The sequence below is a fragment of the Mangifera indica genome, chromosome 11 (assembly GCF_011075055.1).
Source record: "Mangifera indica cultivar Alphonso chromosome 11, CATAS_Mindica_2.1, whole genome shotgun sequence".
NCBI classification, from domain to species: Eukaryota; Viridiplantae; Streptophyta; class Magnoliopsida; order Sapindales; family Anacardiaceae; genus Mangifera; species Mangifera indica.
In genome coordinates this window covers 1,563,587-1,577,834 of record NC_058147.1, presented here as the reverse complement: position 1 = coordinate 1,577,834, position 14,248 = coordinate 1,563,587, and the positions used below count along the sequence as shown (strand labels likewise).

General features: G+C 35.5%; 2 protein-coding genes across 7 annotated transcripts; both read right to left on the bottom strand.

Moving 5' to 3' along the window:
* Positions 1 to 2,377: 2,377 nt before the first annotated feature.
* LOC123229217 (transmembrane and coiled-coil domain-containing protein 4-like) lies at positions 2,378 to 8,135 on the bottom strand. 2 transcript variants are annotated; one of them, XM_044654873.1, is made up of 15 exons: positions 7,691 to 8,135; positions 7,353 to 7,437; positions 6,390 to 6,863; positions 6,042 to 6,207; positions 5,792 to 5,944; positions 5,106 to 5,203; positions 4,841 to 4,929; positions 4,317 to 4,387; positions 4,096 to 4,231; positions 3,599 to 3,658; positions 3,432 to 3,514; positions 3,281 to 3,357; positions 3,129 to 3,199; positions 2,931 to 2,988; positions 2,378 to 2,852 (listed from the first exon to the last, which is right to left on the bottom strand). In XM_044654873.1, exons 1-15 carry the CDS (start codon positions 7,912 to 7,914, stop codon positions 2,670 to 2,672), a joined length of 2,028 nt encoding a protein of 675 aa, XP_044510808.1. In that variant the 5' UTR covers positions 7,915 to 8,135; the 3' UTR covers positions 2,378 to 2,669. The 2 variants fall into 2 exon arrangements, with proteins under 2 accessions (XP_044510808.1, XP_044510806.1); XM_044654871.1 differs by having other exon boundaries at positions 4,841 to 4,932; positions 7,691 to 8,133.
* A 360-nt stretch (positions 8,136 to 8,495) lies between these two features.
* Positions 8,496 to 12,890, bottom strand: LOC123229795 (zinc finger protein GIS2). 5 transcript variants are annotated; one of them, XM_044655751.1, is made up of 6 exons: positions 12,736 to 12,836; positions 12,520 to 12,568; positions 11,277 to 11,382; positions 9,981 to 10,210; positions 9,309 to 9,401; positions 8,496 to 9,227 (listed from the first exon to the last, which is right to left on the bottom strand). In XM_044655751.1, the coding sequence occupies exons 4-6, from the start codon at positions 10,127 to 10,129 to the stop codon at positions 8,693 to 8,695; spliced, it is 777 nt and encodes a 258-aa protein (XP_044511686.1). In that variant the 5' UTR covers positions 10,130 to 10,210; positions 11,277 to 11,382; positions 12,520 to 12,568; positions 12,736 to 12,836; the 3' UTR covers positions 8,496 to 8,692. The 5 variants fall into 5 exon arrangements, with proteins under 5 accessions (XP_044511686.1, XP_044511685.1, XP_044511687.1 ...); XM_044655750.1 differs by lacking the exon at positions 12,520 to 12,568 and having other exon boundaries at positions 12,736 to 12,875; XM_044655752.1 differs by lacking the exon at positions 11,277 to 11,382 and having other exon boundaries at positions 12,736 to 12,839.
* Between the last annotated feature and the right edge of the window lie 1,358 nt (positions 12,891 to 14,248).

Genomic DNA, 14,248 nt, shown 5'->3' with positions numbered 1-14,248 from the left:
GGAAGACCAGGATAAGATGGCAGTCGGATAAGGAATAAAGAGAGACACCAAAAGCGGTAGCCTGGCCCTGGCCCTGGGCCTGGTTTTGTCATAAAGCAGGATCTTCTTCGTGCGGACGACAGTACAGAAACCATCAATTTCGTTTCATTATTAGAAAGTTGCTTCGGTTTGTTGAGCACTTGTTTCACTCTTGTCTGCTGCCACTCCTTGCCTTCCAGAGTGAATTTTTTGGTGGCTGAAAATCAGAGTTGTTGCAAGTCTGTCAATCTCCACCTACTGTTTTCACTGGCGGTACACAGCATTACAGGTTTTTGGCTGGTAGATTTTATAAGTTTTAATTATAAGTAATCTGTATACACAATTTTAATATACAAATAATGATATTTTATTATATAATTAGATAATTAAAAATTAAAATTAAATAATATTTAATCATATAATAATACATTATTTATTACAAAAAAATGGTTGAATCAAAATTAACATAAATACAATTCTATATTTATAAAATGAAGTATGAACCAAATAACTTAATAAATAAACTTATTATTACACTTACAAAAGATAACGGGTGTCAAATAATAATAAATTGTGGTGAGAAAAAAATATTTTTTTTTCTATCTCATAATTTTGTTCATTCAAAGTGGAATATTTTCGTCTTTTGTCTATGATTTTTCCCATATTAGATTTTTCACATAAATCCTATGTCCTTGTTTGAAGTGTACATATTCGTAACCTTATAATGTATATATTTTATATTAAAACTGATTGTATATATAGAAAGAATATTCTTGTGTTATCAAGATATTTAAATAATGCATTATCATATGATTAAGTATTATTTTATTATTAAATTAAAATTATCTAATCACATAATAATACATTATTTAAATCTCTAATTGAGTTAGGTAAACTGAATGCACATAATTTTACAAATTGGTAATGGTCGTCAAGTGAAACTTGTATGTTTAAAAAATTACCTTACTTTCCTGGTTAAAACGTTGAAATATGGTGAGTGGGTTGTTGCTCACACTACAAGTCAATTGATTCACATCTTGGGGTTCATTTATTCATTCTTCTTCTTCATTTCACAGTGAACGAATCAGGTCTACGTTAATCATGAAAAAAACTGACTTCTCATGAACGGTCATTGTATGGTAAGACTTGACTTAAAGCTTACAAAGGGGACTTAGTTTCAATTGTTTGTAGTCTTTCAAAATCGGTCCCAATGCAATGGTACACCAGCTCATCTCTCTCACAAGTAAATCCAATTAAACGTGATAAAGCAAGATAGTGAGAAAGTGCACGAACTCATGCCTCTCTCGAATAACATCAATTAATAATAAGCAGCAAATCAGGATCAGTGGCGTGGGCAATGAGCTTTGCACATATATTGGCAGTCATAGAAGCAAGGCCCGCCACAATGAAGAGGACAATCCAATCTTTTGCCTCTGCACCTTCCTCTATTCATGCACTGGGCAAACTCACCCAATTTATAATCCTTCCTGTTAAAAACTCTCTTTTATACATCGTATTATTATTAATGACCGCACTTCCTCTTTTTCCTTTCCCACCACAGCCCCATTTATACCCACCGCCACCTCCTCCTCCCCCACCGCCACCCCCTCCACCACCCCCGCCGCCTCCTTCTCCGCCTCCATAACGTTTATTCTTGCTGTTGCCTCGGTGTTCTTGTTTCCAACAAGAGTGCCCTGACTTGGGGTATTGTTTACCAATATTTCTCCGTCTCTCAACCCAGCAACGGTCACTGCTAGAAATAAAAGAAGCCAGAAACTTCTTCTTGCTGTGCTCATGTTTTGATGCCAAGCACTGTTGCAAATGTTGGGAAAATGTTCCTTGGCTTTATATAGACTATTTAGTTGGCTCCATGTGATCTTGACTTAGAGAACACTTTTGTCCCCAACTGAACTGAAACAGGAGAAAGCATGCTGAGCTTCTTCTCCGAATTTGGCCACCGCCACCGTGGTCTCCACCCACTCTTTTAACTTACTAATATTTATGCATTCAAGTTTTTTAACAACTTGACCTCTGGACCACATTAGTTTAATCAAAACAGTATATATAACCATATTTAAGAGACTTCCTTGAACGATAAGCCTTAATATTTTCAGCTCCTCTCTAACAAATGGTCCTTCCCTAACAGCCATCACTGTCTGAAAATTCTGCCTTGATCTACAAGTTTAAAGGGGAGAGTGCAACCTATAAACGTATTCCTTATAACATAAAAATATTAATTTGGTCTGTTGGTGTCATGTTTCCAACTGTATGCATGAGAGCAGTAAATTATATATGAACTGGAACCAAAAGGATTCTCCTGAGACAGAGGGATTTTTACCATCAACAGGAAGCAAAACACTGATAAAGAATAGTTTGGATACCGTCTATATCTATTCTCTAAACAGATAAAATGCCCTGTTCAATGTTAAAAAGCATGCTAGGCCAGCATATGACTTACAAACAAGGGCGTAACTAAATGTAAATTATAATGTACGAATATATATATATGTATATATATCAGCCATGGATTTCTATACTCTGAGCATTCTTCCGAGAGCACAATCTTTTATTCAAATCATCCACTTTATAGAACTAACTAATGACATAAGTAGCGTAAAATAGATATTTCCCTGAATTGGAGAGAAACCTGGTTACTGAACTACTTTGCTCTGAGGATTTGGCACGTTTAGTTCTAAAGAACTATTTTGTTCCTGGGATTTGTCATTTTTAGTTCTATAAACTGGGTAATAATTCTCCAGATCAAGCTGTTCCAGAATTTTTCTTGTCATCCATAGATAGGAAGAATGACCTCTGATTAGATCGGTAACATCAACCTGCAAATCCAGTATAAATCCATTATCAAAGCAATACGATTACAAAAGAAATATGTTAGGGTGAGAACTAGTACTTACATTCTCAATCCCTGAAATATCAACAGGTTGAATTCCAGCTAATCCTTGAGAAAGTAAACTGCAAATGGTAAAAAATTTGGTCATATAGAAGTTGAATATGTGATTTAAATTCAAAGATACAATCCAATTGTCTGCAAATGAAGAAAGTTTTGTTGCAATATTCACCAAGTAACATAGAGTTGCTCATAAGTCACCTACCTTGCACGAAAAGCAATGCCCAACGTCCAATCAGTAAGTGAATAAACATTGACAAATCTTCCAGCCACCATCTACAAACCAATAACAGGATTTAGATACGTCTCTATAGACAGTAATGTAGAAAATTTTAGCAGAAATTATTTGGGGTACACCTTTCTTGCATCCTCCCAGTTTTCACCTTCAATTGATATTGGTGCTCCAAGCAAAATAACCCTTTCCACTAGGCCAGCTGCAAAATATTACAGTAGATAGTAGCAACACAAGATCATCTGAACAATCAAGAAAAAAAAATGATGATCATACCATTTTCTCCTGCTTTAGCTAGACATTGGAGACATTTGAAAATTACACGAGCCCCCAATGAGAAACCTACAAGTGTCACAGGTCTACAAGTACAGAGGAATTAAGGTATAATGTTATATAAAATCCTGTTGATCTATTGATGATAGTACCAGATTAATCATTAGCACCTGTTTCCTTGCAATCCCTTCAACAACACTTCAGCAAGCAATTCACCAGCTTTATTAGATCTGATATTAGAGATGTTGGGAGGAAGGTGCAGATGCAAAGAGCTATTAGAGACATCAATTAAACAATTGTAACACAGACAATATTTTCCATGGAGATAATTTAGTTTCAAAATCTAACTGGTAAAATCTGCATGCAATATTATATGCATAAACCATCCAACAACATTTACTTAAATTAGCAATTGACTTGCCTTATGCAATCTGAATACCTATAGAAACTCAGTATGTAATTTTGAAATGACTGGAATGAAAATCCTGAGTGGTTTGAAATTGAGGCTTAGTAAGTATCACAGTGAAAACAAAAGTTGATTATTGGAATGAAAATTTCAACTTATCTTGATTACTGCACATATGTGCAAAATGATACTGGGAAGAAAAATACAAGATAATTCACAGTAAGCAATTAGATTTCCCATGCCAATAAAGTGAAAACTAACCTGTCAATAGCAACAGCCCATTTACTGTCTATAATATCAGCTGCTGAAACCAGTGCCGCTGGCATAGCAAATGCTGCTATAAGTGTGCTTAATACAGTTAGCATGGCACCTTGTTTCATCATTTCCATAGCAAGCCCTGCATCAAGCACCAAGATTGTTGATGGCATAAAAAATTCTAAATTTAGCAATTCTAAAAACAATTTTAGGTTTAAAAAATGTACTTGAAGATAGCCAGTCCTGTATTGCAGTGCTCAGTTCAATCAATTTTTTAGACTCCCACCGTAGGGCATACCTATATATTTATTAAACTAAAATCAGAAACCATTATAAAGACACAAGGATGCAACTTTTAGTAAATAGAACTCAAAGAGAACAGTCTTCTACTAGAACCATCTATTGAAACACATCCACAGTACATTGAAATGTGTAACACATAACAATCTAGAGTCCATTGACACCTTAAGCTCAAACAACTTGTGCCTAGAATGACCGAAGATAATGGCTAGAAACAAGTGCCCCCTACCCCTGCCCCCTTTTCCCTCACTTTGAGTAACAAGGGTGTATACTACAGACAAGAAATCAGGAAACAGGTTTCTAAGCTTTCTTTAGGGAAAAAAAAATCAAATTTCAATGACAAGCTCTTGATAGAAGTAATAGGATGAGCTCATTCTGGTGAGAACAGTGAAGGATAGGATAAAAATAGTTTGTGCTCTTTTCTCAAAGATGGAACATTTAAGTTTCTAACCTCTCCAAGTTATCTTTATGACCTTCCCAAGGCTTGATGAAATCTTCTTCCTCAAAGACAAGTCCAGAAATCATGATTCCAACGGCTACCTGCTGAGAAGATTAGATATATTAATAAGAAAATTGGATAATACAAAGAATGCTACAATCAATAGAGATCCTGATTGTACAACATGCCATGGAAAAACCCATTAATAATATCTAACACCACTACACTTAGGCTTAAATCTCAAGAAAATAATAAATCAATGAACAATAGTACTCACGCCTTGGTTATGATTCTGTCCGGTAGCTCTAAACTCAAATTCCTCAAGGCTCCCAACTCTTCTAGCCATTTTACTCCCTGCAAGGCCAGCTCCAGCGGCTAAAATATAAAAGTAAAAAAATGAGTTCCCCTTTATTCTCCTCTCCTTCAAATTTGATATGACAAATATGCAAGTATGGATGACTATATGAAAAAAATTATCTCCTGATGTAAATCACCTTTGACTATTTTGTCACAATAAATCAACATATCCTCGAAAGTTTAACCTAACATCCTCAATCCATAGTGAATCTTTAAAACAACTGTGACCCCAGTCAGACTATAAGAGAGTAGTCACAAAATCAACATTATCAAACCACAGCTTTCTTCCACTGAAATCAAGATATATATAAGCAACTTCTTAAGTCCAGCAGTAGCATTCTGTGAAATTTACATCAGCTAAAACTTTTGAAAGCAGATCACTGATATAATTTTCATATTTCTTAGGATAACTATATAAAAAGCTTCTTGGGTAATTTATTCTTGAATGTCATTATGTACACATTACTAAATATCTGCACACATATGGTACTAGAAATGAAGTTGACTAGAGAAAATGCTGGGCAGCACTTAGACACTTCATTTAGTATTCAGGAAATAAAATGTTTCAATGATGAAGCCAGTAGAGCCAATCTTATAAAATAATACCTCCAAATGAAGCAGAAATGGCAGCTGAACCAGCAGCTGATCCTGTAGCACTAGCTGCTGCAGCAAATCCACTTGCTCCAATTGAAGGGACAACACTGCCCAAAGTAGGAGCCAAAGCACCCAATCCCTGTGCTATTGCAGGGGCAGCTAGGCCTGTTAAGAATCATAAACAACTTTATAACAACCTGTTACCACCGCAAGTTTCTATTGAAGGAAACACCTTGTAAGCTTAAGCGAAAAAAATGTATACCACCAGTAATTGCCATCAAGGTTCCTCCCGTTAGAGCAGCTGCACCAATAACACCTCCACGCTTCCAGTTGGCACCAGGGGTTTCAGAAGTACTATTTCCATCCTCATTTTCACCTTGCTCCTGCTTGGCTGCCATTGAGGAGGCAACTACTGTCTCTATGGCTTCCTACAAAACAAAAGTTTCCGGTAATGGGTTCTTGGTACATTTTTAGCAACCAAGGAGCATGTGCTAGAAGTCCTTAAAAAAACTGCAACAAATGGTATGATAACTCATTTAAAGCAAATATCGATTAACTCCGACATATGAAATAAATGTTACATACAAAAAGAATGGGTGGGTAGACAAACCACTGTAATCCATTTGACATTGAGCCATGTTGACAGTAAACGTAAAGTCACACGGTATCTGGCATCATAACCCTTTTGTCGAGAACAATTCTTGTCAAAATCAGTATTATCAGCTAAAATAGCTGAAAGAAGCTCATAAAGAACTGCTACTTTTGTCTGGTATGTGAGCTGTGTTTCCTCTTCCAGTTGTTGCTCCGAAATTTCAGTTGCAGATCTACTTGGAACTTTCTCTTCTTTGGACGCCTTGGAAATCCCCTCCTGCATGGTTTCCTTGACATCGGTGGCTGGTTCTACATTACTGAGGGAATATTTCTTATGGCATTTGTTTTCATAATCACAATTCCCAGAAATATCAGAAGAGGTAGCAGAGCTTTCCATGCTAAGCACCATGGCATCAACAGTTTTGGTCAAAGCAAGTTCCTTGCTTGTTTTTTCTGAAGTTACAACACTTTCCGCTGAGAGTAAAGTCAAGAACTGTGATACAAATAATATCATGCTCAGCAATAAACAATGATAAACACAATGCAAATGGTGCAGGTAAAACTTTAAGAATTATCTAACGTAATCAACAAAGATATTCTTATGCATAATCATCAAGTAAACATATAATGTCGCTCTCTTTCACTCTATAGATAATCCTAGTCTGATCTTAATAAAACTTGAGGCCTTGAAAACTTAAAATTTTCCAAGGAAAATATATCTCTGTATCACTCACACTGACAGTATTAAAATATACAATCATTCTGAGCCATCAAAACTTCATTCTGGTCATGTGATACAAATGTCAGTCGAACAGACTAGATTTAGCAGTTATCAGCAATTCTAAAGAATATTAAATAACTCTCCAATATGATGCCTAGTTAATCAGTCTCATTTAAAGTTAAGGATCATCAAACAAAATTTCCGAAACAACTATTTATTCTTTCTCTAATCATACTAGCTATTCCAAAGAATATCGCATACCGATCCAACATGGTGCCTTAACTGTGAGGAGAGCTCAACTGTTTCCTTAATACCATGGTGCCTTTGTTCGTCCACCCCTAAAAACCTGTTCATTTTCAAAATCCTTCAAAAGATTATCGCAATCAAACCATTCTTAAATCTGAAAAGCTGTGTGATCTGCATAATGCGATAACAAATAAATCAAATAATGAATGGTACAACTGAAACTATAATTTCCTCAAATGACCACCATTAACGACACTCAAACCAGTCTTATTTTACTCTAATCATCGTTTGCTCAAGTTAAGCATTTTCACCGCTAAACCAGGTAAGAAAAGAATATTCCTGTTAAAAAATACCTAAAAACAGGCGAAAGCAAGCCAGAATTTTCATCGATCCAAAGCTGTGGATGATCCGAATCAACATTGTTACTGATTTCCACGCCTTCGCCAATAGGCTCTTTTTCGAGGGATCCAAGAGGCTTTGAAGTCCGCTCTTGGTGAACATGTGTCTGATGAAGTGCCAGAGCGAAAAGACCAGCCACTGCGTACTTCTGCGTAGGCGTAAGTATCAATGTCTCCATGATGATGACTCCAAGAACCAATAAGCTAATGCATCTAATTTTTGGAAAAGATAATTTTAAAAGTAGGATCGATCGAGCTTCGGCTCTTGAGTTACGTTGTTTGGCTGGCTCTCAGTAAATTTTAACCGCCTTTACTTTTTCAAAAATGCAACGGTCTCGTCGCAAGTCGAAAGAAACCGGGCTCTTTCTCCGCTTACACGCGGGAAATGCCGCCGCGTGGATATATGAATCACCACAGGCGACCTACGACCACGTGGCATCTGCTACTATAGCTTTTTGTTTTTCAAAGAAATTCTCTTTCTTGTTTGCATTAGTTTACGTAATTTTAAGGATTTTGTAGATAATTGAGGGTTGGATACGACCTGCAGGTTCGATCTAATATGGAGAATCATGAAAAGATTGTTAACAGAATAAATAATATTATCAGTAGGGTAAATTGTGCCAATAATTCACTAGAAGGACAAAGAAGCCGAGCTTCTACACTAGCACTCTTCTTTGAGTTCAACCCAAATTTACCCCTGAAACTGTAAGACTAAATGGGCCGTCCAACTCCACACAACGATTAACAAAATTAAACAGTATGAAATAAAAATCTCAAGTTTACTAAAAACACAAATAATATGTTAAGACAGCAAAATATCCTTTGAGGCAATAAAGAGGGTCGAGGCCCTAATCCAGTTGCTGAAAAATTAACTGTGTCTGTAACCAACATAACTCAATACAAAACATGATTTTCAATCCTCCAAAGCAGTTCAGACCTATTCATGAAAACTTAAAATCAAAACCGGCGGTATCCACGATCTGCTATTCTCCCTGATGGGCACTCATATGCCATGTGGCCCCTGCCTCCACAGTTGTGGCATATGATCATGGGACCTATGCAATCCCTGCTCATGTGGCCAACCTGGTTGCAGTTCCGGCAGATCACATCACGATAGCCACTGTATCTACCCCCACCACTCCTCTCACCGAGAAAATTCCCCTTGGGGCATTGCCGAGCCACATGCCCGGATATGTTGCACACATTGCAGACAGGTTCATGCTGACAATCACGTGCTATGTGGCCTGTTTTCCTGCAATTCTTGCATGCTTTGTCATTTGTACAGTCAGCTGCAATATGCCCTAGCTTGTAGCAATTGTTGCAGAGTCTTGAGTCTCCAACTGGCTGCTCAGAGTTTGGGCAGTCTCTAGCACGATGTCCAGCTTTTCCACACGAGTGGCAGATGCCCTCATTATGACAGTTGCTTGCCACATGCCCAGGTTCTCGACAATTCCAACATCGTGCTTGTGCAGTGCACTCTGATGCAATGTGCCTGAAAATAAAATGTCAGATGCGTAGCCCAAATGTTTGTAGTGTTTATATTTATTATAGTAATGCAAGAAGGTTCCATTACCCAGGAAGACCACAGTTGTTACAGACAGCAACATTAGGGCATTCTCTCGCAAAATGACCAGGTCGCTTGCAGTTGTTGCACAGATTGCCTTGGCTAGATAGATTTCCAAAAAAAATATTATAAGCAGGAAGTAAATAAACAAGAAGAGTTGCAGTCTCCTTTTGCAAAAGGAATAACCAATTAATTTATGAATATCCAAATTATAAGCATGCAAGATATCAGGCTAAAAAAGGAAGTATCCTGACACTGGTATAGCAAGCAAAAAGGTTGTTGTAGCTCAAACTCAACATCCAAAAGCAACTAAAATCTCTCCACAGCTGATTACAAGACAAAACAAAATCACGGTGCAGCGTCAAATAACCCTGAGCAAATGCAAAGCAGGCAAGCAGCAGTATAATTTATACCAAAACAAACACTCATACAGGATAAGGAAACAAATGTCTACACAATCCCATTTACCATTAAGTTTTAGTGGACCAAAAAAGAAAATAAGCTCTGGAGAGACACAAAAGGGAAAATCTGATAGGCAGACACAACCCAAGAACACATTCCAGAACATAGCACTCATGCATCTGTTTTCATCGATTGTTCTTTATTTTTTTGGATCCTTTCCTCTTTAGACGCCAAAATTCTTTAAAAAATAATCAAAAAAGGTATTAGAAAACCAAGAACCTGAAACCGCGACGTGCCTCCCTCCTTAAAGGAGCGTCACGATGTGAAGAATGTCGAGATCGGATCCTGCGATCTCGTGGACTCCTGCTTCGACTCCGACTCCGACTATGACCTCGGCTCCTGCTACTGCTCCTGCTGCGTGAACTCATGTTCAAATCTCCTACTAATCACGTCAACCACCACTGATCCACAAACACACCACCAATAACAACACAGCTGCCACAGCTTCCCTGTCAACATTAATCACACACCCAAATATTATCTCCAGTGGACCACCTCATACTCTTACCTTCAAACACAAGCACCTAATTCCAACAGTAAAATAAAACCCCTGTCCAACAACACCTTTCAAATTACTATCACCAAGTCCCATAACATACTGTGTAAATTTACAAGGATACAATTCTTCATTGTAAATTATCTGCCGTGGAGAATCATATACCACTTGCAAGCAAGATTTCTTCAGCCCATATAAATTTTCAAATTCAGTTACAATATTAGCATTTTACCAGACAATATTCCAACCATGTCAAATCATTCACGAACGAGACAGAGGCCTCCTCAATCTGTCACAAGCAATCCTTGATTTCACATTTGGAACCAATTTGATTAGATAACTTGAAGTCTAATAAATCTTCAAGAAACCAAAATCATTAAATTACAAGTATGTTTATACCCCTCAATATGTGTTGTGCTGAAAATAGTTAATGATAATTACATTAACAAATTAAACATGGTGGTGTTTGCTCATTTTCCCTAAGAGGCCTTTCTCTAAACGAAGTACCAACAACTGTTCAAGAATGCTTTCTTCAAAACCAAAAAACAGTAACTTCACCAGAGAGAGCAGAAAAACTAGCATCATCGTTGAAAATTACTATAAGGACAATATACCACACACACAAAGCATGATACAGAAAGACAATGAATACAATAGATACTAAACACACCCACACGAGATGAGATCCTTCCCAAATGGTAGAATCAAACAAAATAAGACTGCTTGATGTTTAATTCTAGGCCTTTGCCTCAATTCACCGGTAACAGCCAACCACTTTAATGTCCACAATCTATTATTCATAGCAAAGACATGCAGTCATGCACTGGAATTGCTTACAGTTACATAAAAAGATTTTAAAAAACTAGTTGGGAAAAGCATGCAATAATATTCTAAGAGCATTATCTCACTGTAAAGACATTCTACTGGTCCCAACAGAAATTAATCCTCAGTTATCACTTAGATACACAGATTTACTTCAGTTTTCCATCTTCACCCATCAAAAAAACAAGTATTCTTACTTTCTTAGGCCAAAGAATTTCAGCAAAGCTTTCTGTCTAAGAAATCAAGAGGAAACTTGCATCCGTACATTATATTATAATGCATTTGTGTTGAAATAACAATAACCTACAAAGCATTGAAGACAGTAAATAGTCATAATAATGGCACTAATAATATAACATAATTGTAAAAATAACCTACGCCGGTAAGTATTTTAATTCATGGAATCCAAGACTAATTACTGTAGTATTTTTCATTACACCCCAAATATTTACTCTTTCAAGCACCATTCAAGCATTATATCTCACAAAGCAAATTGAAAAGACCAAGTGAAAGTACAGAGGCAAGGATCGAAAGAGTAATAGAGGAATCTTAAAAACTGTTTTGAAAAGGAATTTCCGTGCAATTTAAGTTATGGATACAATCACTGGTTATACAATAATCTTCTACATAATGAAGCTAATTTCAAGAAAATTATACTTTTAAGACATATGGAGATAAATTATACTTTTAGGAATATCCAAATCTCATCCTTCGGTAAAAATGACAAAAACAATTAATAAGAAACACAGAATCAGCTGTGGATAGGTGTCATCCATTCCTTGATTGATTAGGAATATTATAGTTGTAAATTTAATTTACTTGTTCCAAAATGATGGCATTTATTTCAAACATGTGGATTTCTCGAAGCAGGTAATAACTTGCCAGATAGCGGGCGCCACACTCTAGAAACCACGTGGCCTTTGCCAATTAACTAAACACAGTAATATATTGATCACTGTGGCCACGTAAAATTTGCAAAATTCATGCAAATACTCATGAACATAAAAAAAAATGTTTGGTTAGGGCTATGCAAACAATGGATCACAAGACAAGTCAATCAAGATGATTAACAAATACACACAATGATAAAAACAACATACTAAAATAATAAATAAAATAAATTGAGGCACATTACAACAAGAAAGGTACCATGTCTCAATCAACAAGATAAACACTTCTAACACTGATAAATTATGGACTTGATTTTGCAATACGTTATTCAGGAGAAATTTGTTAAATAAATGCTCGCTTAATTTGTTTGTTTCTTAAAATAGCTTTTGAATCACTGGACATTCTTCATCACATATATTATCAACCAAAATTCAGGAAACTTGTTTCATCTCAAAAGCCCTAGTGTGTGCTCTTCCACACAAACGAAAAGAAAAGCAGAACTATATGAAGATACAAATCCATTTCAGTCTAAAGTAAAATTGATCGTACGTATTGTATGCCCCCACAACGAAACCTTCAACTTAAACAATCGAAATACCTAACACCACAACCATAAAGACCTTATGTTAACCTAAACATTGAGATAGCATAATAGAAGATTAAAAGCCGATAAAGATACAAACGAAAAAAATGAAAAAAGCTATGGAAGCAACAGTGAAATGAAAGAATCAAATGAATCGTAGTCTAGGGTTTAAATTCACAAACCTCTGTGCTGAAGAGGAGCTTCGGTCCGATGTAATATTTTGCAGCAAAAATGTCTTAACTTGGCCGCTAAGGTTTACCAGAAGACTTCTTGTTTTGTTTTTAATTTTGAATTCGGGTCGGACACAATACTGCGTGCGCTAGGTTGGGCAACTGAAGTTTCGGACTTCTTTGCCACGTGACAATATAAAATTGGTTGTTAAGGACGCGGGCTCGCATAGGGTGACTGTAGATATTTGCTGACGTGTTTTATTGATTTTATCTTTACACAATTTTTTTTAGGTTAATTTTTTTGCCCACCTTAACTACTATGAAATTACTTACATACCCCAAGTTCCAAAGACGGCCCGCTCAGTCTAAATCAGCTCGAACTAAAAAAATTTAACTTTTTTTCATATCAAATTAAGCTTTAGTTAAGAATTATTTGTTTTGATTCAATTTAAATTCATAATTTAAAATGATAGTTCGAATTTATAATTTAATTTAGTTTAAATTTTAAACCATATCGATAATTTAAATTTATAGTTTGGTTATGCTCAAATTTATGTCTCTTTTGTTTGCTTTTTAAAGTTTTTTTTTTATAAGAAAATAGATAAATGCTTTATTAGAAAGAAATAACCAAAAATTAAAAAATTTTACTCAAAAAGAAAACTTCAAATTAGAAATTTTCAACCCTCCAGTTGGTATAAAAAAAATTAAAAAACCTTAAATTAAAAAATCTCAAAAAACACCCACTACCATGGGTGGTGGGAAAATTACCAAAAACCCTTGATAGAAGCATGTCGCATGTTTAGTTTGTAAAAACCCCCCTATACTGAAATATCATAAATAAACCCCCATCTAAGTGATCCAGCCACATGGTTTTAAAAAGGCCAGAAGACTTATTCTCACTCAAAATTTGGTGAAATCTAAAATTTATATTTATTAATATTTAAAAAATTAAATACACATTATTTTCTTAAAATTTATTATTAAAGTTAAGAATAAAATTGTGATTTAAAAAATTATAAAAACTAAAATTTTATCATATTTTTTCTAATTTAAAAAATTAATAATTTTTCTCATCTAAAATTTAAAAAATAACCATTTTCTTTTAAGGTTTTTTTCTCTTTCTCTAGTGACATTTTCGTTCCCGTTGTCTTCCCCCTATTGATCTTTGACCTTTTTGGTGACTATATTCATTGTTACTATTCTAGAGATGCCATTTTCATTTACAAGAATCATCTCAAACCGAAAAAAATAGTTGGAAGAAGATGCGCATGGTTTATCTCAAATTGGTTAGACAATTTTGGATATGTCAATCTTCAAATGAATAAAGATGAATTGTTTTCATTAGTCCAAAGTTGTCTTTGTCTTCGTTTGATGAAAATGATTGCTAAAAATAAAAGATCAGCTTGAGAAGAAGAGGATGGGAAGGCCAATTGACGACAAGAATAGTGATAATTACCAAAAATAAAAATAAAAAACCTAGAAAGAAATGATTACTTTTTAAATTTTATATGAAAAGAATTATTAA